Below are 22,160 nucleotides of genomic sequence, written 5' to 3' on the forward strand. Positions count from 1 at the left end.
ACTCTAAACAGAGCGATCTAAAGGACAGACACGAGCACCCTAAAACAAAACTACTCCAATAGAATGAGTGACAGCACAATAGATTGGCATACAACAAAGAGAGACAGCACAAAGCTTCACTAATAGAATAAACAAAAAAACGAAAAACACGTCACAGCGACAAATGATCAGTTTTCTCACACACAATGATTCTCAAATCAAGACGAATTGTCAACGACACAATCAAATTGTTTCACAGGGGAGAGCTGCAGACACACACACAGCCGACCACAAGCGGTCTCTGCAGAGATGAAGTCTTTCAGGGGATTTGTAGAGCGCGCTCCTAGTTGCATGGTTTTGATTGGAGCAACGCTCTTCCAGCCAGCCATTCACGAAGGAGTCCATTCCTCTGAGGAACTCCTACATTACACACACACTCACAAATCAGCTGGCAGACACGTCACCAGCAACATCACGTGACTTCTGAAGAAGACTGCAGGAAGCAGTCGAAACATGTAAAGGTAAAAACACAAAACACTGGTCTGATCGAAAGAACACTTATATGGTTTAAAAAGGTGAAGGTGAATCTTATTGAAACACACTCACATAACTGGCCCACGCCCCTGTCAGTTAGCCACACCTCCACACACACACAGACAAACCCAGGGGGCGTAAGAGGAACAATGACTTGTTGGTCCTCAGGAAAACACTAAAATATTGCCTGTAATGCATCTGAATGTGTGTTTGCTCTGAGTCTGAGCTTTGGTGCAAACTGTTTTGCTTCACACAGGAAACAGAGAGGTGCAGCAAAGGGCTGCAGGTTGAAACAGACTCCCGGCCACTGTGGTGAGGTCTATGACTATCTCTTTCCTTTTTTTTTTAAAGATATATTCCACACAAACAAATCACAGTGTGCAGTACTTCCTCAATAAATAAAACCAACAATCCATGAGTTCTACCCACCCAGTTCTCCTGTTTGATAAAAATTCCATCTGATGAAAACTTGCATGAAGCTGCTTTTAAATTAAACAGGCCTCTAAAAAGTAATATGTACTGTACCCATGGGAAGGGATGTATTCTGGTCACCATTATTGAATCATACACTTATTTATGCAGTCATGAAAAAGGCACCACACACACACACAAAAAAAAGCTTCAGAATAAATTAGTGTGGACATGAAAGAGAGGGAGACAGTCTGAGCGAGAGATAGAGCGAGGGGAAGGGAGAGAGGCGGACACTTGTTGACATTTCTAAGGGTTGGTGGTATCAAAGGCTTGACGCCTGTGATCTGCTCCTCGCTCTGTGCCTTAACATGCAGGCTCGGAGCAGGGATGCTATCTGCCAGTGCTGGTTGAAATCAAACATCTGAATGCAAACTGAATGCTTTCCACTGAGTGGGAAAAAAAGAGTCCAAGTTGGTTTGTAGTCACAGTGTGGGTAGTTTATAAAGATCAGCATGTCCTTATGCATAAGTGACAGAATAGGTTGATTAATGAGATCTGAAAAACATGACAAATAATCATTGTACGGACACAGGGCTGAAGTGAGTATTAATATCATTTGTTTACCATGTTGGGCCTCTGCTTGCAATCGATGCTTTCATTGTTATTTTTGGATCATAACATGACTACTGTTTGTTTTATATATATTATATTATATTTTATTTATTTAAAACAGACCCTTTCACACTCCCTTTTCTGTGAAGCATGGCCTCTGTTTCCACACATTCAGCTCATTCCCATGACCTCTGGAAATGACAGAAGACATGTTGTCACTGAATGGCCTGGACGACGCATCAGCCAGTGTGGCTTGTGTACGCTTTGAGAAAAAAAAAAGAAAAAAAAGAAAATCACCAAAGCTCTAGAGAAGGTTGTGGAATCTGGGGCTCATTTTTCTTCCACTCACATAACTGAGGCTTAAAAAGCTACCTGGTTAGGTTTAGAAGAAGAGTCGCATTTTCTGGCTCTTGTCGTGGCTACCATGGTGCTGAGTTATGTCCTGATCAACACCATATGACCTGCACTATTTTAATACAAGCACTAGTGGGCGCCAGTTGGCAAAAATCTTGCTTGTTTTATCTTCTTCTGGGGATGAATCCGTTTGCCTTCAAAGCTTTGATTATGTTTTGTTCGGTCTTGATGATGTATTGTGTCATGAGGTGACAATACATACATGAGTACATAGAATATTTGAAGTGAATTTAAATTGAATTTAAATCAAATAACATAAGTGGAATCTTTTGTTTAAAGAGAAAGAAAAAATAGCAACAGTAATTTAAATTTATTAAGGTAATCACATTGATTCAAGGGCAGCTGCAGTGAGCCGCACAATGCCCTTGAAAATCTGTATCCCAGTGGAAATGTTACTCTGGATATTTTTGCATAAATATTGTACTCCTGTCATGACCAGTCACCAAAAATTGAATAATGTCCCATTTAGACAGGAACAGTTCTCTAAATGTATTCCAAAACAATGCGCCAACCTTTTTTGTTTTTAGCAGAAATTGCTGATAGAGTGAAGAGTGGGTTTTTACGACATGGCCAGTCTGTGAGTGATGTACAATATTTGTTCTAACAAATGTTAGAAAACTAATATGAGCAGTCATAAATATGGTATATTCTTCTGTGCAGCTTTCGCAGGGAGCCCAGGAGGAAGAAAAAGTACTGAATATTGAAGTAAATACAGACAAGGCAGTCGGAGAACAGAGGAAACAGACTGAGAACTGTGTTTTCTTTGGAACCCTGGGGATGTATGTAATGAGTTAGAGAGAGGCATGTTTGCGGAGTCTGGTTTACACAGAGAAATGACCCTGTGATACACACTGTGGGACCCTCTTTCCACACACACACATTCCCACAATACTTGAAATGAAGACGAAGATATTGACAAACTTTACTGTGCTGTTGAATCAGTGTAGTCTCACAGGTAGTGGGACATGCCCCCCCCCCCCAAAAAAAAAGCACAACACAATAAATATTTAACAGGAAAACTGACTCACAACAGCACCCATCACTGGTATATGAAGACCTGTTCAACTGCAGCTTATGATAGTGTTTTTTCTTGAATCTATGCAGAAGCATATTAGCCTGTTTTATAAGATGGAGCATGCCGTGCTGCTCCAACACTATGAGAGGAAAATAATCGGAACATCATCATTGTTTTCACTTGAAGCTTTTTAACCTCAGATGAAATTGATTCTGACTCTTATTAATTAATGTGTCAGAATGTGTCTCATCTCAAGCAGAATTCTGAGTAAAAGCCAGCTGATGATGAGTGAAGTATAAAGACTGACAAAAAACAACAACAACAAAACATGGAGTAGACATGTATTAGAGTAGACACCATCAGTATTTTACTGACTAAAAGGCAATGGTAAAAGGTAAGATTTTGATCTGTCAAAAGCACTTAAGGAAACGTTTAAAAGTTTAAACCACTCCATTTATCTAGTATGGCGTATTCCTGCTTTATCCTGTGCAGGGTTTAAAAGGGGCCTGGAACTGGCTGAGAAGTGGGCCACACAGGCCAACAGGTTGCCCATCCAATCCAAGGAACAATTACTTGAGTGGTGTAAATTATTTTCTTAACCACATTTCATGGCAATCCAGATATGTCAGTCAAAACCACAACAGACCGACAGAGTCACTCATTATTCAGAATCATAAATGTCTACAAAATTTTGCGCCAATCCATCTGGTAGATAAACCCCGACCTGCTAGCGGGATCATTATGAAGGGTCAGGGATCGTGTAAGTCAGCAGGATTAATTATCCTCTTGTACGTACATAATTTCATGGCAATCAATCCAATATTTGCAGAGATGTCAGTCTGGAGCTGCACGTCTGGAATGGACGGAACAATGCGGAAAGTTTTCTTGCTAAAATGTTCACATTCTTACTGACTGCTGCCTTGTAAGTCATTCCTATAAAATACATTTCGTTATAATAACTTCCATATTGAATATGTGCCATTGTCCTTATGAACCTGCACACTGGACTCATTTAAACTTCATATTTTAAAAAGGAAGGCCTATAGTAAACAGCGTTGCTTTACTGTGTGGCTTATGAGGATCTACTCTAGCCGTAAAGGAGAGGATGATACTTTAATTTAACAAGACAATAACAGTGGCTTATTTAAGTTTAGTAAATCTTTATAAGGCAATATTTACTATTAGCTTCACTCTCAGCTTCCCCAAATATTCTTAACCATCCAAACCTGCTCCTACCAGGTGAGCTCAGTGGTGAATCCCACCTGATCATAAATCAGAGATGCATGACTGATTGTTTGTTATTAGCATAAATAAATTATTAAATTATCCTCTAAACACTATATTAGGGCATGAAGTTGCTGTATGCTAATACTCTGGTATATTTGGGGATGATTGAAGAGGTACCAAAAAAAATGTGGACTGTGAAACTTAAACCTTTAAGGAAATTGGCAAAACTCATACATGGCATCCTGTATGACCAGAAGACAGTCTGTTCTCAGTGCTGTTGCATAAAAACCAAGAGATTTAAAAAAGCAAGCAGACATAATGAGGAGAAAATGATATAGTAGGTTATACTGAGGGAATATAGAAAGATAAAAAAAAAACATTCTGTGGCATCAGAGCCCTGCATGCAGAGTAGCTCTGATGAATCTGCTCATTAGCATGACTCTCATAGCAGATCACTCCATTAATAATCTATGGGTGCGATGGTGGCCATGACAGGGAGGGAGGGCCATGTGGTTGTTGCATCCGAGTTGAAGCACTGTTACTCTTAAGAGCCTCAAGAGCCGTGTAAGACCATGCGAGAGTGCATGCATACACCCAGGATAAAGATAATGACATAATGCTTCCAGAGTCAGGTCTGGAATAAGTTATTATGAGCACTTACAAGGGGGAATATTGATGGCTAAGTGTCCCATTTCACCTTGCTGGAAACATTCAGCTGAATTCAGAAGGACGATTTGTGTTTGTGTGCACTTCAACCCAAGTGTTGCCACCTTGTTAACCCCCCCCCAGCCCCTGACGGCTATTTGTGTCTCCAGGTGCCGCAGCCAATTATTGCAAACAATGCAGTATATATGCGTGAGACAGAGAGTAACACAACACAATGGTAAATAAAACATTATCGTATCTACCCTTTATGAATTATACATCTCTCCTTGTTGACAACTGTTCACAGTGGGCATATATTTATTCATGTGCAAGTAGCCGATCTGTGTCCCTTTTCTACCAAGTCATTTGTGAGATTAATTCCATACCATGAAAATATTTGTGTTGCACAGCATGGGAAGTTTGTCAGCATGGCAAGACTTAATGCAAGCTCTAAATGCCTGTGGTATTACAACAACAAAAAAGCTTTATTTGCTGGGTCCCAAATTTAATTGATGGTTTAATATTTTCTCCTGGAAGCTCGCTGGAGTACTGCCTGCTTCTGGTATAGCCAAAAATGGCAACAGAAATATTTGTCTAAGATATTAAATCTTAGGACTGCAGTCGTTTTCATTCTGCTTCTCTCAAACCAATTATCTTGCTCTCTATGTGTGACAGTTTGCATCAGCCTGCCACTTATGAAATGCAGCATGTCTGGAGATATAATGATATCATGATCCATGTATATCATATCGGAATCCAATGGCACTGCAGTGCTTACAGTTTTATAAATAATAGATGTTTGTGGAGCTTATAGGGTTTAATAAGGTGTTATGAGGGTTGTTAGACTATGTCAGACCATTAGGTGTATGTGTCACCTATCTCTAAAGACAGCTACATTATAACTAATTATGATGCACACCTACATCCATGATCCTGTAACAGTGAGTCCCCCAGCACTCCACACTTTCCCCAGCAAAGTCAAGCAAGACTTAAATTATTTACTTCAGTTGTTCAGAGAGGCTGGCAGGGGAGGGTTCTTCTGTCTGCTGCTGAATTCACCAGCACACTCAGAGGCGCTTTACTAAGTCTCAAGCCACTGTTTCTGGCTTTCAGCCATGTGCAACACACACACATATAAACATAATTTTTCTCACACTGCAAACATTGTTCATTTGTAAAAGGGAGCTTTGGTAACTGTGAGTGTGCGTAATCCCAACGCAAACAATCAAGCCTGCCAAATACCAATCCACCGATCCACCAAACAAATCAACCACTCAGCTATCACGCAATGATTGGGTGATGTTTTTGACCTTACCTTGGCAATCTGGACACACCAGTTGAGCAGAAGCTGCGATCCAATGTTGTCCTTGTGCTCGTGGACGTAGTCAAGGAGGCACCCGTGAGGCATCAGCTGTGTCACCAGCTGGATGGTGGGACTCAAGCAGACGCCCAGCAGGCGGACCAGGTGGGGGTGCTCCATGCTAGCCATGATCAGAGCCTCCTGGACGAGACAGATACACACTGAGGCAGGCATATAGAGGCACATTTTGCACTTTTATTATACATACTGTAACAAAAATCAGTGGGTATGTATGTAACAAAACATATCCTATATTTAAAGCAAGAACACAACCTGAGGTGTGTGTATACAATAACCTAAGCCAATGTTATTATTGAACTGTTGGGATGGAGGACAAATTAAAAAAATATTGGTGTGTGTGTAGTTCAATCAATCACATGGACAAACAATATGATGCACTATGAGAGCCCCAAAGAGGAAACAAGAAGCTGCAGCCTAAGGATCTTTAAAAGCCAGCAAGCAGTTATGTGTAGTCCATAATCATCAGTACCCACCCCAGAATGCTGATCGGCCTGACCCACAGTGGACCAACAACAAAACCACATAGCTTAGAGCCTGATGAGATGGATTGTTGTGTGATCTCACGAGATTCCAGCTGACTTGCAAGGTAAGGTATCATGATTGCAAACCGCTTTGCAAGCATTTTACCCAAAGGCCAGGAGGCACCTTACCTCATTCTTGCAAAAATAATTTCCTCCAACTGTCAATCATGATATGCATCACTAGCCGCCATCTTCTCCAAAATGGCCAAATCAACACATTTTAAAGAGAAGTTCAGGATCTTCCATTGATGAGTTCATTTAGTTTAATTCCACATTGAGAACCGAAAATGTATATGTACCATCAAGTCCACCATTCGCACAGTATCATGTCAGTGGGTCAGTTGTGTTGATGTCCTGTTGAAGACAAATGCCAACACTAAAATTCAGACCCACATACTGCCAGAGAGTTCATCATGTTTACAAGTGTAGACGGAAGAGCAAAAGATCATAGGACGCCTTATTCTGTTTAAGGCTCAAGTTTCTCTTGAAGTGAGCAGCAAGGTTCCACTCAGTCAGAAACAGAAGAATTTTATTCAAAACCTTGACATCAAAGTGACTCACAACTTCACTTCACTTGACTGTCAAGCCTCTTTGTAGTAAGGTAAAAATGCAGTAAATACAGCAGGGTGGGATTGCTGTTGTTTCTCTGCGGTGGTGTACAGAATGTTTGGTATGTAATTTTGCTATTATAGAATATGTGACAAGGTATAAAATAAAAAAATGGAAACTACACCAGTCTGCTATATTGCATATGATTACTGCATGATAAACTCCAACACGAAAAACATATTATTCAAATGAGACAGAAACGCTACCAAAGACAGAAATAGGCCTTCATCTATTCTGCATATCTACCTCACACACACACACACACATCATGGGTTATGGGTTAATGTGACAATTCATCATGAAATGGATAGCTGTGCAGCCAAATACATGAGACAGGTGGAGGTGGATGTGTAGAGTCAGATATACAGTGCATAAAGCTCCACTGAGCACTGACAAAGAGATACAAGCACCACACCATCTATAATTTATGTGGCTCATCTATCACAATGCTTGCATAATCAGATCCACTGCTCACGGGCTGAAGATGTCCAGCGATGGCAGCACATACAAGAAGGGGGACGGCAAATCAGGTCAAAGTCTGTGAGACAGTCTGCCTGCTCTTTGACTGGAGTGACGAGTTCATCTGCCACTGTGGGGATCTGACTGTATCCTATGCACAAAGGACTATAATTTTCAAGATGCAATTATATCATATGGACCACAGGCTGGAGATATATCAAATCTATCAGCTGTAGTCAGTAAATGAATGAATTCCCCAGCATCACATAGAGCTTTTTCAGACTGTAATACATGTGCTGTGGAAACTGTGGCAATAGATTTTAACACCATTAAGTGGGCAGCGATAGTAGAGATAGTGGATGGTAAATCCATTGCAGCCATGACTGCATTATCAGTTGTCAAAATGGTGACAGCCGAGCCCCTTCTTCATCTTGAGGAAAAGGGAGTTGTGGTGAATCAAGTTGTCAGAGTAAGTTTTAGACAAGCTGAAATGGACTTGTGGATTGTAGCATTGTGCTGCTGGGAAGAGCACTCCTCTCCTCCACTTCCCACACTGAATCTTCTGTATTTTCTCCTATTAGCTGCCAGGGAGGCTTATATAATAGTGTGACCCTTTTCCAGGCTTATCCACCAGCAGCACTTCTTTTTTATATGTGTCACATCACCTTGCCTCTGGATCTTACCAATTAGGCTTTTGTTTTGTAGATGGAGACTGATAGTTCTTCAGTCTCAGTCTGGAAGTGGAGGATCCAAGAACAAGAACTCTTTTAAGGATCTATTTTTAAAAATTGCTCTTTGGCATGTCGTGCCTAATCAGCTTCTCATCAGGCCCAAGACACAGCGAGCTGATAAGAGTTTCTTGTGCGAACATGCTAATGGCGACACCCAGCTCTGCCTCAGTGTGTGGTTGTGGTCGGTTAAGTTCACAGACCTTGTCAGTGGTCTCTGCATGGTGATGATGACGGGGCCGTCTTCGAAGCTCTTCCTGACAACATTGATTCACCTGTACTGAGACTTGATTGGCTTAGACTAGACGTTGTTCTTATTTTTTTGTCAAATTTAGGATTCAAAACACAACATATGAGCTGTTTTTCACAGGAACCGTTTTGCTTTTCTTTAAAGCATTGTGTAAGAAATGTTTTGAGAAGCACAGTAAACGTGTTCTTTTGGAGCGCTGTTTGTTTGATAGAAATTGAGAACAGTAATTGAGACATGAAAAGGCCAGAATATTGTTTTCTTTATTCACGATTGAAACAGAATTACTGAAGATGATTTTCAGGGACAGACCTTAGGTTATATATAGATTTATGCTGCTTCAGTGAAAACTGAGCAGAAGTTTGGTTTTCTAAATGAATAACATGCTGCAAGAGGCTGTAGCTACAAACTGTTGCATAATGATAATGTGGTGTAATAACACAGCAGGGGGCAAAGTTGGCAATTAGTATTTTTTTTTGTACATTTGATTGCCTTTTAAAAAGAGGGAAGCTGCATTTCTCTGAGTGCTCCACATGTATGGAGTGGGAAACTAACCAGAATAACACACACACACACACACTCACAGAGAAAAACGATCAATCCTCTGTGACATTCTTCAAACAGTCAGAGGCAAGCGACTGTGGCCTGCAGCTAGAAGGTCACCAGTCAGAATTCCCAGTCTAGCAGGAAAATAATGGATGGGTAAAGTAAATGAATGGCACTGTGCTTCCCCTTTGTAAGCACCACCAATGTTCCCTGGAGCAGAAGCTCAGCCCCCAGCTGCTCAGCAGTCAATAGAAGAAGAAGAAGAAGCAGAAGAAGAAGAAGAAGAAGAAGAAGAAGAAGAAGAAGAGGAGGAGGAGGAGGAAGAAGAAGAGGAGGAGGAAGAATAATCCTCAAGCTTGTACACTCTGTCTCTCATTCTGTTTCTTTAAAGATTATCTGGAGTCTCTTGCATGCATTTTCAGTCCATAGCATTACTTTCAGTAACCCATTCTGATCACCTCATATCATCACTGTGTTCTTTTTTGTTCAAAAGCAGCTGCATTCTGTGTACAGTTTGTTCAGTTCACTCTCCTCCTACACTACTTTGATGCATGCTCAGTAAAAAAATATTCTCCTCTTCACTGGTAGTGATTATCCAGCCGACTGCCTCTCAATGGCTGTCCATCATGATATATACAGCTGCATGCTTTCCTTCTGATACATGAATAAGCATTGTTTTTTTTATTATATCTCCTTCTTGTATACATTATGTCTCTGTGTCACCTTTGTCTGCATATGTTGCATACATATGTTGTCTTTTCCTTGCCCCCTAACTAGTTTTGTGATTGTCGTACAAGCTCCCCAAAGCACGCAGCAGAACATACAATTAAACACACATGGGATATTCATCAAAGACGACCTGATATAAATAGAAATGCTAACACTCCAAAACTCTTCCTTTTAGACTGCCAAACTAAGAGCAAAACATGAGTGCAAGTGGGTCGCATTCGATGTGTGTGTGTGTATGTGTGTGTGCGTGTGTGTTGATGGGAGTTATTTCATCTGCATTGCATCATCACAGGGTAGTAATTTTGATTTTTTCTTCCACTTTTCCTTTTGAAATGAGCCAAGCTGTGAATGTTTTATAAATGGGGCCTTGCCCACAGTGCTGGGAGCCTGTGGCAGGGTGTGTGTGTGTGTGTGTGTGTTACGTATGCAGGGCTCCTAGGGGCCTCTGATGGTTTCTAGTCTGGTATCTGTGGGGTCTTAGGTTTGGTTCTTAATAGCTTCATCTCACCAATAGATCAAATACGAAGAATCATTACAGACTGCTGAATTAGTTTCAACCAACAGAAACATTGATTTTTCTGGTCTGTTTTCAGGATACTCACGTCCATGAACTCCACGTTAGCCTTGGGTCCTGTGGCCTCATTAAGGATTTTGATGGCTACAGGAATTTTCACAGTTTCACCCTCTGGGACCCAAATACCCTAAAGAAGAAACACACACAAAAACATCACCATGAATCACTACACTGATTGCAAGCTCACAAAAAAACAGCATGGAAAGAAAGATTTTTCACCATATTGTTCCAAATATAAGTAGTGGGTAGTAGTACTAGTGGGTTTTTTTTTTCTTAGAAATACATCTGCAAAAATGGGGTTGTGTTCTATGCAGGGTCTAGACTTTTACATGTTAATTATACACCTATAAGATGTAGCCCAAATGTGTGTAAAATGTGTGCCCCCCAGGACGAAAGCAACCTGTCCCTCTAAACTAGTTTATAGTGCCAGAGGACTGCACATTGACGAGTGACCATCCTGAACCAGCAACTGAGCAGTCTTCAAACAACACTCAATGAAATATGAGTGTGATGTACGTAAGGCCAAAAAGGTTAAAAGTCCTTGCTAATGCTAACAGCCAAAGAAAAGCTTAATGCAGTCCTAAATCTGGTCACTGTAGGAAATTGACATGGTGTCACTATGTAGCCAAAAAGCGAACTGTTTTTACCATAATATCCAAACAAAATAATAAACAAATAAAAACATTATAAATATCCATATCATTCAAGTATTTTATAAAGAAAATGATTTAATTTGAAATAATTTTATTTTTTCCAAAAACTACATAGATCCCATCCTATATTTATCTACAAGAGACTGTACTGCACACTGTGTGGGTACACTGACCCTTGAAAATGACTTAAAAGCCGATGGTTTATCAGCTGTCAAATGATTTAAAAGAGAGAAGAAATCAAGCATCACAAATGTTTTGAAATAAGTTCCAGCGATGTGTTTTTGCCCCTCGCAACATGGGCCATAAAATTTGACTTGAGAAAATAAGATCAGGGTCGTCCTTGAACTCCACATTAGCATCACACTAATTCTCCTTGATTCAGAGATAGGGCCAGGGCCAGGGTCCTGTGGTCCAACCCTGAGGATCCGAAGTGGCCGTACTGCATACTCTGACATTTCTATAAGTGCTTTGGAATTCCCCTAGGGAAGTAAGTGTGCAAGATGGTGTTTTAGAAAAGGACATCTACGCTCATGCTATCATACTTCTGACCTAAAATTGTGTGATATTGTGCATGGATGGATCCATAAAACGACCAATTATAATCTCAGGGAGAGTGTTCTTTCTAATTTCAGCTATGTTTTCCCTTTGCTTCTCCCCAGCCCGTCCCTGCACTGGTAGTGACCTCAGCTCCCTCTTATTTCACTGTCACCCCAAGGGTCTCAATGTCTGCTATTACTTATTCTTTTCATCTCCTGCCTCCAGCCTTCCATATCATTTCCTGTCATTAATGATCCTGCCATCCATCTTTCTTGTCTTTCCTCTCATGATGTGAGATTGCAAAGACAACTGCACTTTTACATAGAAATATGTGTGGCTGCTGAAAAGGACTCTAGTTTTACCTTGTAAACCGTCCCGAAGGCCCCGGAGCCGAGGATCTTGACTCTTTTCAGTTCTGTTTCCTTTAGGATGCGAAGCTGGGCTTGATTGGGTGCTGTTCCACTGGGCGTTAAAGGTTCCACCAACTGATAAAACAGACAATAACATGCAAGCATTCAATCAGTAACACAAACCCTAAAACAACAGCAAAGTTATATAAAAAAAACTTTCTCACAGGTTGCTGACAGTAACAACCAGAGAGGGGTGTGCCTAAAAATGGTGACCTAATTTCTAGCAAGTCATGCTGTGAAACTCTGCTTTAATCGTAACACACGTACATGGAATTATGACGAAATAGGAGAGCTTCTTTAAGAAATATCAGTGCTTAAAATAGATACATTCAAATGCAGTATTTACAGGTGCCTACTTCATCTGTTGCTAAAAATATAGAGCGTTTACGCTCTGGTTCTTATTGTGACAGCAGGGTTACAATTACATCACAAATCTAAATTGTGATCACCATTTTAATATCAGAGGTGAAGGGAAGTGTAAGTGAGATATTTAATATGTGAACAAGAAGAGGATCATGGAGATAAAAAAAAATGAGAAAAGGACTGGGGGAAGGTGAATAATTGCGGAGCCTGAACAGGAGTTGACACTTGTTGTCTCATTACTGCTCAAGTGGAGGAACGAACACATGAAATAGTAAAAGACGGAGAAAGATTATATCTAAGGAGGGAGGGAGGAAGAAGTAGAGCGGCAGACGAACTGTGGCAGAAACAACAACAAGACAGCGATGAAGAAGCGAGCCGCTGAATTAGTAAGTTGATGCAAAAGCATAAGTGAGGGAGCAATATGAGGAGAATTAGAGGAAAAAAAATGTTTAGAGAGGGAGACAGAGAGAGAAGAACAGAGAGTGTAAATCAGCCTGATTGTGGTCCACAGCTACTCTGGCTCTGTCTTATGGTTACCATTTGATTAAAAACAAAGGCCATTCTTCATTTAAATGGAATAACATATTAGCCTCTGCGGGGTGGAAACAAACACAGAAAAAATACAGATGTCTTTAAATTGATCCAACCACACACACACACACACACACACACACACACACACTATGGTGTTCCACTATACTGGGAGCTGTCCAGCATTAGTGGTGCTGAAGATGCATCGCTGTCCAGCTTCTTCACTCTAGAGCACATCACACAAACATCACACAAGCCATTTGACAGCATGCTACAAATTAGACACATCTCATACCTACTGGCTATTGATTTATGAGTAGACATGCTGCTCAGGCATACACAGATGTGCTTAGAAAAGGAACAAGAAGGTTGAGAGTTTTGAAGATATACTAGTTTTTCCACTAGTTGAAATGCTGTATATCCAAAAATGTTATGTCCACACAATATCCACATAAAGGCTTGGACCTAAGGGTTCCTAACAGAACACTACTACACTGGTTCACACTGCTGCTTTCTTCCTTAAGTGCATCTTTCACACACACACACACACACACACACACACACACACACACGCGCACACACACACACACACACACACACACACACACACACACACACACACACACACACACACACACACACACACTAACATGACCTCACTATAGATGAGTTCAGTTGTAAAGACAGGGCACTGACTACTTTGCAAACTCATTAACAGCTTTCATTGATGCTGTAGGAGTTCTTCCTTTAGTCTCACATCCCACAATGAGCCATAGACACAGATGACCTAGTTCATCAGCTGTTCCTTTGACCACTTTTGGTAGGTACCAACAATTGTTTACAGTGCCATGAACACCCTACAATTTTCCCTGGAGATTTTGTCCCTGTCCCAATTGCATTGGGTCACTGTCAAAATTGCTCACATACTTAAGCTACTCCAGTCTACCAGGCTCAAGGGACTCCAATCAGATGGATTTTTTTTGTAGGTTAGGGAAGCTGAATCAGGATGTGGTCCTAAATCAGATGCCATCAGATCGGATCTATAGGTATTTACTCTAAAGTAAATACCTATAGATCCTCTACAGTGTGTTCTTAATTACATAAACAAAAATAGTTTCTGAACATAAATTCAATTTATTATGTATTAAAAATGTACATTTATTTATTTACAACACAATAAAGTATAAAATGCAACATTCTGATTCCTAAAACATGGATGAGAATCCAATGCGCTTTACATCTGTTTTCTGATTATAGTGTACATATGTATGATGCATGATTCACTTCTGTTTCAGTGTCTTTTCAAACCTGCTATGCGTGCCACTGTTTTCTAACTACCTATCCTGTAGGTGTAGTAAGAGGTAGGTGTCTAAGCACTGATTGCATAGATGGATAAATGTAGTTTTCTGTTATATACTTCATGTTAATAAAAAAATACAACAATTATGGAGGTATAACACTTCACTGATACTTACATCCTGTGCAGCAAAACAAGATCTTATTCACACTGCGGACACACAAGTGTGTTAAATGGTGTACTCCTCTCATTTTAACACCAAGAAAGAGTGCTTACTCCTCTTCTAATGGTATGGTCCCTTACCTAATACTAATAGAAGTGTCCTCTTCAATGCACTATGCTAAAGTCAACAGCTGAGTCTACAGTTTCTGAAACTTTTCTCCACTTTCTCCACTCTGCAATCACCATGAAGCCTGATTCTTTTTTGTGTCTCTCCTTCAGTCTTTTACTGGCTTTTACCCTTGTGAGTGTCCAAACACACACAGACACACACACACACACACACACACACTGCAGCAATACAAACAGGATCCTATAGGCGTTTCCTGTGTTTTGATCTTGCTTGATCTTGAATTGGTGCAGTTTGTCCTAAATAATCCTTATTATAATCTGCTTTGTATTGAATTGTTTCATAAAGATGTTCATGTTTTTTTTAAACTTAAGTCTTAGACTTTTTTAAACTTAAGACTCTAAGTCTTTCATCTCTCTAACACCACTTTAGCCATGACATCGACTCAGGAGGATGCCATAAGTGTTTACATCCACTCTGCTGTAACTCTGCTGTAATGAGCATTAGTCTTTCTTCATGGGTAAACGCATGCTGCGCCTGGCGTATTGATACCAGTGTAGTTGGATAGAAAATAGTTCTTACAAGAAATTTCTCAAATAAGGCAGAAACATCTTTTGCAAACAAAACACATTTTGGGGTCACTTTAACACTGAATTGCAGCTAGATTTCTTAGAACATTCCACCTTTTCTTCCACCTTGTATTTCATCTGCTTACCTCTGTCTCCAGGAAGCGACGAAGGGCCCTCTTCTTCTTAATGTTTTTCCTGCGCACAGACACCGCAACGCTCAGCACCATGATCACCACCATGAAGAGGCTGCCGATCACCCCCGCTGCAATCAGAGGGGTTCTGGAAACAAGAAAGTGAGAGAGGAGAGAAGGAGGGAAAACAAGCAGATGAAGATGAGGAGGCAGAAGGGCAGACAGGTTGAATTGAGTACAGCAATAGAGGACAAAAACACAAGGGTGCATCATGTTTATGCACAAAATTTAATAAAAAACACTAAATTAAGAAAACAAAAAGAGCACACAAAACAAGTATCTGCTTGCGTGGGTGATCTGTTAGGAAGAAAAAAAAACCTTCACCTTCAGTTTTTGTCTGTTTTTCCACAAAGTTTTATCTGGTAACAAATATCGCTTCATGCCCTCTCATTAAAATTCAGCCTGAGATCAAAAACATGGAAATCACCATCAAAGTGAATTCTCAGCACCACACTGATGCTGCCATTTGAAATCAAGGCTCTCAATAATTTCCCTGATATTCTCCTCAAACTGTCTTCAGAGTTGAACAGAACTGCGTACAAGACCAACTCTGCTTTTCTTTTCTTTTTTTGATGAATTGAAAGGACCTTGTTTGGTCAATGCTCTGCTCAGACTCTGCTCTAAATCAGTGTTTGGAAAAAAAGGACGGTATATCTTAGCCTGCAAGGATGCACCCCATAAAATGTTATCACAGTCAGCTGTCTTTGTGAGAAGTGAGGGACTCTGTATCTCCTCCACATCTCTCTCTCTCTCTCTCTCTCTCTCTCTCTTTCTCTCTTCCACTGCACAGGGAGAAAATCACTATACCTATAATGTGATGGTTGAGAACTGGTGAGAACTGGAGTCCAAGCAATAAATCAGCCAGGCAGACGTTAGCTCAGCGCTGATTTGTCAGAAGGAGACCAACGATTAAGAAAGAAATCTGAAGATTTTGAAAATCTGTGACAATAGACTTTTTTTTTTTTATGGTTTTGATGTCTCAATTTACCCAGTGTGCATAGCAAAGTTGAACTTGATCCCATGAAATGGCTAGTGGACAGGTGTTCATAATGTTTTATATAAAACATTAACATTTTGGGGGTGACCTCATGAATTCCTAGTGTCATCCCTATCAAACCACCAACTCCTTTTACAGTCTTTTATATGGATTAAGAGATGCTGTGTAATAATATAATGAGGGAGCGTTTTAGAGGTGCTGGTAGACTGCTCTGGTGGAGAAAAAAAAGTTTTATGTTTCATGGACGTAATATTAGAGTAGTATTTATCTTCTCATTTGTCTCTGAACAAGACAAGAAAAGAGAGGGCTGTAAAAATGTCAAACTATTCCTTAAATAAACTGATGTAAGGATATGAGAAATTGTTATTTTTATGATGTTTTAAATTATGCATTGCACAAAGAGCTTTGCAGGCAATATCAGCAGGTATTACTATGTTTCAGAGCAGAGGGATGAAGGTAATTGTTAAACTAACTTCTAATTCTCTCTCTCTCACTCTCCAAACTTTAGCAATGGCTCTGATTAATTTTTCTCTTAACTTCACAATTGCCTGTTTTTCACCCATAAACAGCTCTCTGGTTTTCATGTTAATTACAACTCTAACTAACTATAAATGCAGTCTGCACAAACGAAACCAAAACCTGAAACTGAGCACAGACATTCAGCGCTATTTATTGTTCGAATAATCAATGTAATTGGACACAGCAAGGGAACAAAACACACCCGTCAGTCACATGTTCGAATATCTTTTGCTCTCATGGGTGCAAACAAAAGGTGTTATCTTCTTAGTCGTGTCTCTGATCTAGACATAAATAGCTGGAAATAAAAGCTGAATCTCTTGTCTAATGTTCATCTTTTGATGTCAAACCCAAATGTTCTCAGTCTATATTAAAAATAAAGGTATTGGCCTCACTGTTCCGATACCTTTGGAGGGGACTGTATGTGTCAGGAAGACAGGCCACTGACAATCTCTCACAATGGTGACAGTCATTTTAGCATCAAGTTACACAATAGATGGATGTCTGACTCCTTCCGTACGCTCCACTTCAGTTCTCCTTCCAGCTGACATTAACAGCTCCCCTGAGTGATCCCATGAAACCCATCTGTACAGTAACACACAGTTCCAAAGATCACCCAGCCAGCCACCGTTTCACATGACCAGACGGGCATCTGAGCAGACTAAATGGGATTTTTTTTTGTCTTTTCCGCACCATTACAGCAAATATGAAAAAAATAATTAATTAATCATGCACAGGAGGAGCCAATCAGACACACACACACGGGGTGTATCGGGGGGAGAGAACAGACCCTGACTGAATTAATCTTGAATAAAAATAAGATATTGCCAAATAGAAGCAGGTGAGATGAGGTACCACTCAGCTTTATCAGGAAAAAAAATATTACATGAGTAAGTGACAGGAAGTGATTAATCCAGCTTAACCAGATATGCAACACAATCCCGACATAAGATGTAAGTTAATGCCAGGTGGAACAATGGCCTTGAAAGGCTTAGTTTAATCATGTATTTCTGATAAGCCACTTTCAGCAGCTCTAAAATAAAAAAAAAAAAAACAATGATACCTCCAACAGGTAACGGCTTTACAGCATGTAAGACACGTCAGAGCAGGCAGCTTAGCCTGATAGCTGCGGCTAGGAGCTGGCTGCATCCCCCCGCCACAGCTATTGGAGATCTGATAAGAGCTGATCTGTTCACTGGGTCGGCTGATAGTTACATTTTACCCATCTGCTACAGTTCCCCTTCCTTCTCCTGTCGGCAGTGTCACAAATACTGTTTCAGGAGAATATGTGGAGATTTTGATCAGTTTTCAAAATGGTCCAATTCAGAAATCACAACATCTCCATCAGCCTCTGTGGCATCAGTAGAAACAGATCACCTATGAACTGCATTCACAAAAACAAAGAAGTGTTCTGTGTGGATAGATGGTTTAAATGTGTTTCCATTTGTCCCAGTTTGATTATTCTCATTGACATTACCTTTTACCTTTTCCTTGATCTCCAGAGCCAACTTGTGCAGTGCTGACTGCTCAGTTTTCCTTTTTTTTTTTAATCACCCCCTAAATGCCCAACAACAATCCTCCAAACCACTTGTGCCAAACTGTTTCACTTACAAAGTCTTGAATCCATTTGCAGTTAACTGTGAGCAGCATTTTCCTCCCTTTTCTCATACCCCCCAAGCCTCACAACAAAAGCTAAATCGCTATCAATTTATCAAGAAGCAGGGAAACTGCCTACACACACACACACACACACACACACACACACACACACACACACACACACACACACACACACACACACACACACACACACACACACACACACTCTCACAAGCATGCATGCACAGAGAAGCATTAAGGACACACAGGGATTTTGGGCCTTAGAGCTAGCCATTAATCAGAGACTTTGCTTACTGGGATTCTTCTGTTTATCTGTGTGTGCTGCACTGTAGGTGTATAGTTTGTATGCTGGAGAATCTCATACCTGTCCATCCAACCAATGCAATCTTGAAGTCTTGGTCCAATGCACCTTGATAAACAAAGTAAGGACAAGCAAAAGGTTAAAAGCAGCACTCAAACATTCAGAAGTTGCGTGTGAAGATTATCAAGAATTTGTGCTTTATAAATTAAAAGCTGTTTGGGTTGCTCACTGTCAAACACATGTCAAGACTGCAGCAAAGATGGTTTTGCATGTTAAACTCTTAGCGGCCGTAGACAAGCCTGAAATGTAAAATGAGATCTGAAGTGCTGCCTTGTTAGCACATATTCAGCTCTACTCTCGTAAAGTTCAGTGACAGATTACAAAGCCGCCCCGTCTTTCTGATGCAAAGCAAAGATCTCTGCTGGAAAGTTTCAAAACTCCTTTCACGTTAATGTTTCAAGCCTCCCATCTGCAGCAGGCACATGTGGCATCTCACACCACACATAATAGCTTCAAAATGTAGTGGCTCATTTGAATGTGTGGAAGTCTCTCGTTCTCTCTCTCTCTCTCTCTCCACCCTCCATCAGCTTGTATCCTTTGAGAGGCGGACCTGCTTATGAAACTGTACCTGTGACAAAGTGTCAGCCTGGTGTTTTTCATTTACGGCTACATTGTTATGCTCAAGTGAGCTGGAGGCTGTCACTCAGGAGAAGGAAAATAACACACAAGGAAGTGACACAATATCCCTGCGGAGTTAAATACAAAATGATGCCTTGCCAAACCTTGCTGAATATTAAATTGAGCGATCAGTAGCCAATGAGCAGCAGAGACTGGCAGCGTACTTCTCACTTTCATTTTTTGTTCCCTCGTCTCTATAATTTCCTGCTTCCGCTCCCTATTTATCTCACTTTTCGGACGTATAATGTTCTGTACGTGCTTTTCAACAAGTCGGTCTGCAAAGAGCAAATGACAAAAGCACACAAAGAATACAGTCTGGAAAATGACACAGCACAATGTATTCCAAGTGTCTTTGTAAAATTGGAGGTGCTGTGGTGACTGCAACACTTGAGGCTAGTCGGTGAGGTAAAGTAGTGGCTCTGCACACATGCGAGGAAATGAAGTATAATATTTGTAGTATGCAGCTTTGCAGATTTAAAAGCCGGAGTGGCAATGCCATTATGTATTAGTGTAAGGCATTTTAGTAAGGCAATGCAGCTTTATTTGTGTAGCATAATTCATACACTAGGGAATTCAAAGTACTTCACAGAATACAATAAAAAATCGAAAAAGAAAATGGAACACTGAATTGCAACTTAAAAAAAGGATAAAGGAAAGATATCAAAATTAAAAATTCATCAACAAAACAAAAAGTAGTCCGTCCCCTTTTCTTATTTGTGAGTTACCATTTTCTTTTTTTTTACTCCATTCCTATGAGCAACAACAGCCGCCATTTGTGACTGAAATGAGCTGATGAAGGTTAGAATCCCGCATTAAGAATGGTCTACTTTTGGTCAATTGATCTACACATAATATGTTTTTGAGTTTATTTGCTGCATGCTTTTACTCTGACAGTACCGTGCATCCACTGTGTAACACTGTCTTTAAGTTTAATTCAAAAGACCACATGTTTCAGCTGAACAGGCTGATGGAGGCTGAATCTCTAAAGGAAGATGGCACCTTGTGCCGTCTCCTTGTGACCTGTTCTGTCTGCTACATTCTGGCCTTATTGGCATCCACAATAAACTAACACCCTGTGTGTGCTCTCCCTACAACTGAATGAGAACCAGACTATTCTCCTACACTGCAGAGAGGTCTGGCAAGATTGAGTTAAAGGTTATGAGTTAAGCAAATGATAATAGAGTTCATGCATGCTTATACTTAATAGATTATTAATTTGAATCAACGATCCTTGTAAACCATCACATACTTTGCTTATAAAAATAAAAATTCTGAACATCTGATACCCCACTGCTCTGACCTGTCCCTGCCCCGGTTACACTCACCCCTGGGTGCAGTTTGCGTGGCAGGGACGACATTCGTTGTTGGCTTCGGCGTACTTGAAGATAAAGCTGTTAGCTCCTTGCAGGCCATCGGGACACTTGTCCACACAATTCGGACCATCCTTGAAATGAAGGCATTTCACACAATGCTCAGGGCCCTGTGGGCAGTGAGAAAACACACACACAAAAAAAACATTGTCTGTTCAGAGGCATGTTGTCATTTTGAAAACAATGTGTACACCCGCTGTATAAAAGTCAGGACATTGCAGCAGTAATGCTGAACTGCCTGGCTGGATGTAACAGTGTTGTTTGCTTTTAACAGCGTCCTCTCTCAGGTGTTTAGATGAGGTCAACCCGACAATATTTAGTCAGGCATAAAGGACAAATCTGTCGTGTCACAAATATAAGGGATGAGCTGCTGTAGCCCGAGTCTGAAACTGAAACTCTCTGCTGATTGACTGGTATATTTAGACATGTATAACTTGCGGCTAAGTGCTGATTTTGCAGCAGCTTTTCCAGATAAAACTGCTTCACTTCCATCTGAGTAGCAGTGAAAGCTTGAGAGTTAAAGAGCGATAACAGGAGGAAGACGGAGAGTGAAAGTGGAGAAAAGGGGAGACGAGAAAAGAAGAATGTACTGTGGAGTAATAAGGGAAATGACGGCGAGAGAGAGAGTGGACATGGATGCAGAACAACAGAGAGACAGCAAGAAGAAGCGGGAAAAAAGAAAGCGAGAGGAAAAGGGGCGGGAGGGAGGAGGCAGACGAGACGCATAAAGCAGTGTGAGCAGAGCAGGCAGATAATAACCATCGCTCACAGCACACACAATGACCATAACAATCCGCCTAGAACAGGATTTATGGAGCTAATATAGGCGAGGGAGGGGGGAGAGAGGGAGAGGAAGAGAGGTGAGGAGCTCTGCCAGACAGGCATCGTATCATCAGCAGGCCCAAAAAACATCTCACTGATAAACAACACACACACGCATAAACACAATCACTGGATCGACAACTATTTAATTATTAGACGCACATTAACACATACATGGGTGAAAGTCTCACACTCACAGACACCATGACACAAAGTCAGCTATCTATACTTTTGCAAGTGGAGGACTGTGTATGAGTGCTTGTTCACGCAAACAAAGTAGTGTGTCAGCAGGCGTGCGTGTGTGTGGGTGCCTTTACACTAATGCTTCTGCCTGTGCTCTTTATTGCTTGTGTGTATGAGTGTGAACGTGCACTCACCCTAGTAT

General features: G+C 40.7%; 1 protein-coding gene across 1 annotated transcript in view; it reads right to left on the bottom strand.

Moving 5' to 3' along the window:
• erbb4b (erb-b2 receptor tyrosine kinase 4b) overlaps nucleotides 1–22,160 on the bottom strand; it is a 240,689-nt gene that overhangs the window by 31,432 nt on the left and 187,097 nt on the right. Inside the window, exons 15-20 of the mRNA XM_028393608.1 lie at nucleotides 20,909–21,063; nucleotides 18,969–19,013; nucleotides 15,427–15,559; nucleotides 12,184–12,306; nucleotides 10,660–10,758; nucleotides 6,153–6,338 (exon numbers count right to left, since the gene is read on the bottom strand). Of these exons, the coding sequence (XP_028249409.1) occupies nucleotides 6,153–6,338; nucleotides 10,660–10,758; nucleotides 12,184–12,306; nucleotides 15,427–15,559; nucleotides 18,969–19,013; nucleotides 20,909–21,063 (741 nt within the window). The remainder of the gene's footprint in view (nucleotides 1–6,152; nucleotides 6,339–10,659; nucleotides 10,759–12,183; nucleotides 12,307–15,426; nucleotides 15,560–18,968; nucleotides 19,014–20,908; nucleotides 21,064–22,160) is intronic.

This window comes from Parambassis ranga, chromosome 21 (assembly GCF_900634625.1).
Source record: "Parambassis ranga chromosome 21, fParRan2.1, whole genome shotgun sequence".
Classification (NCBI taxonomy): Eukaryota; Metazoa; Chordata; class Actinopteri; family Ambassidae; genus Parambassis; species Parambassis ranga.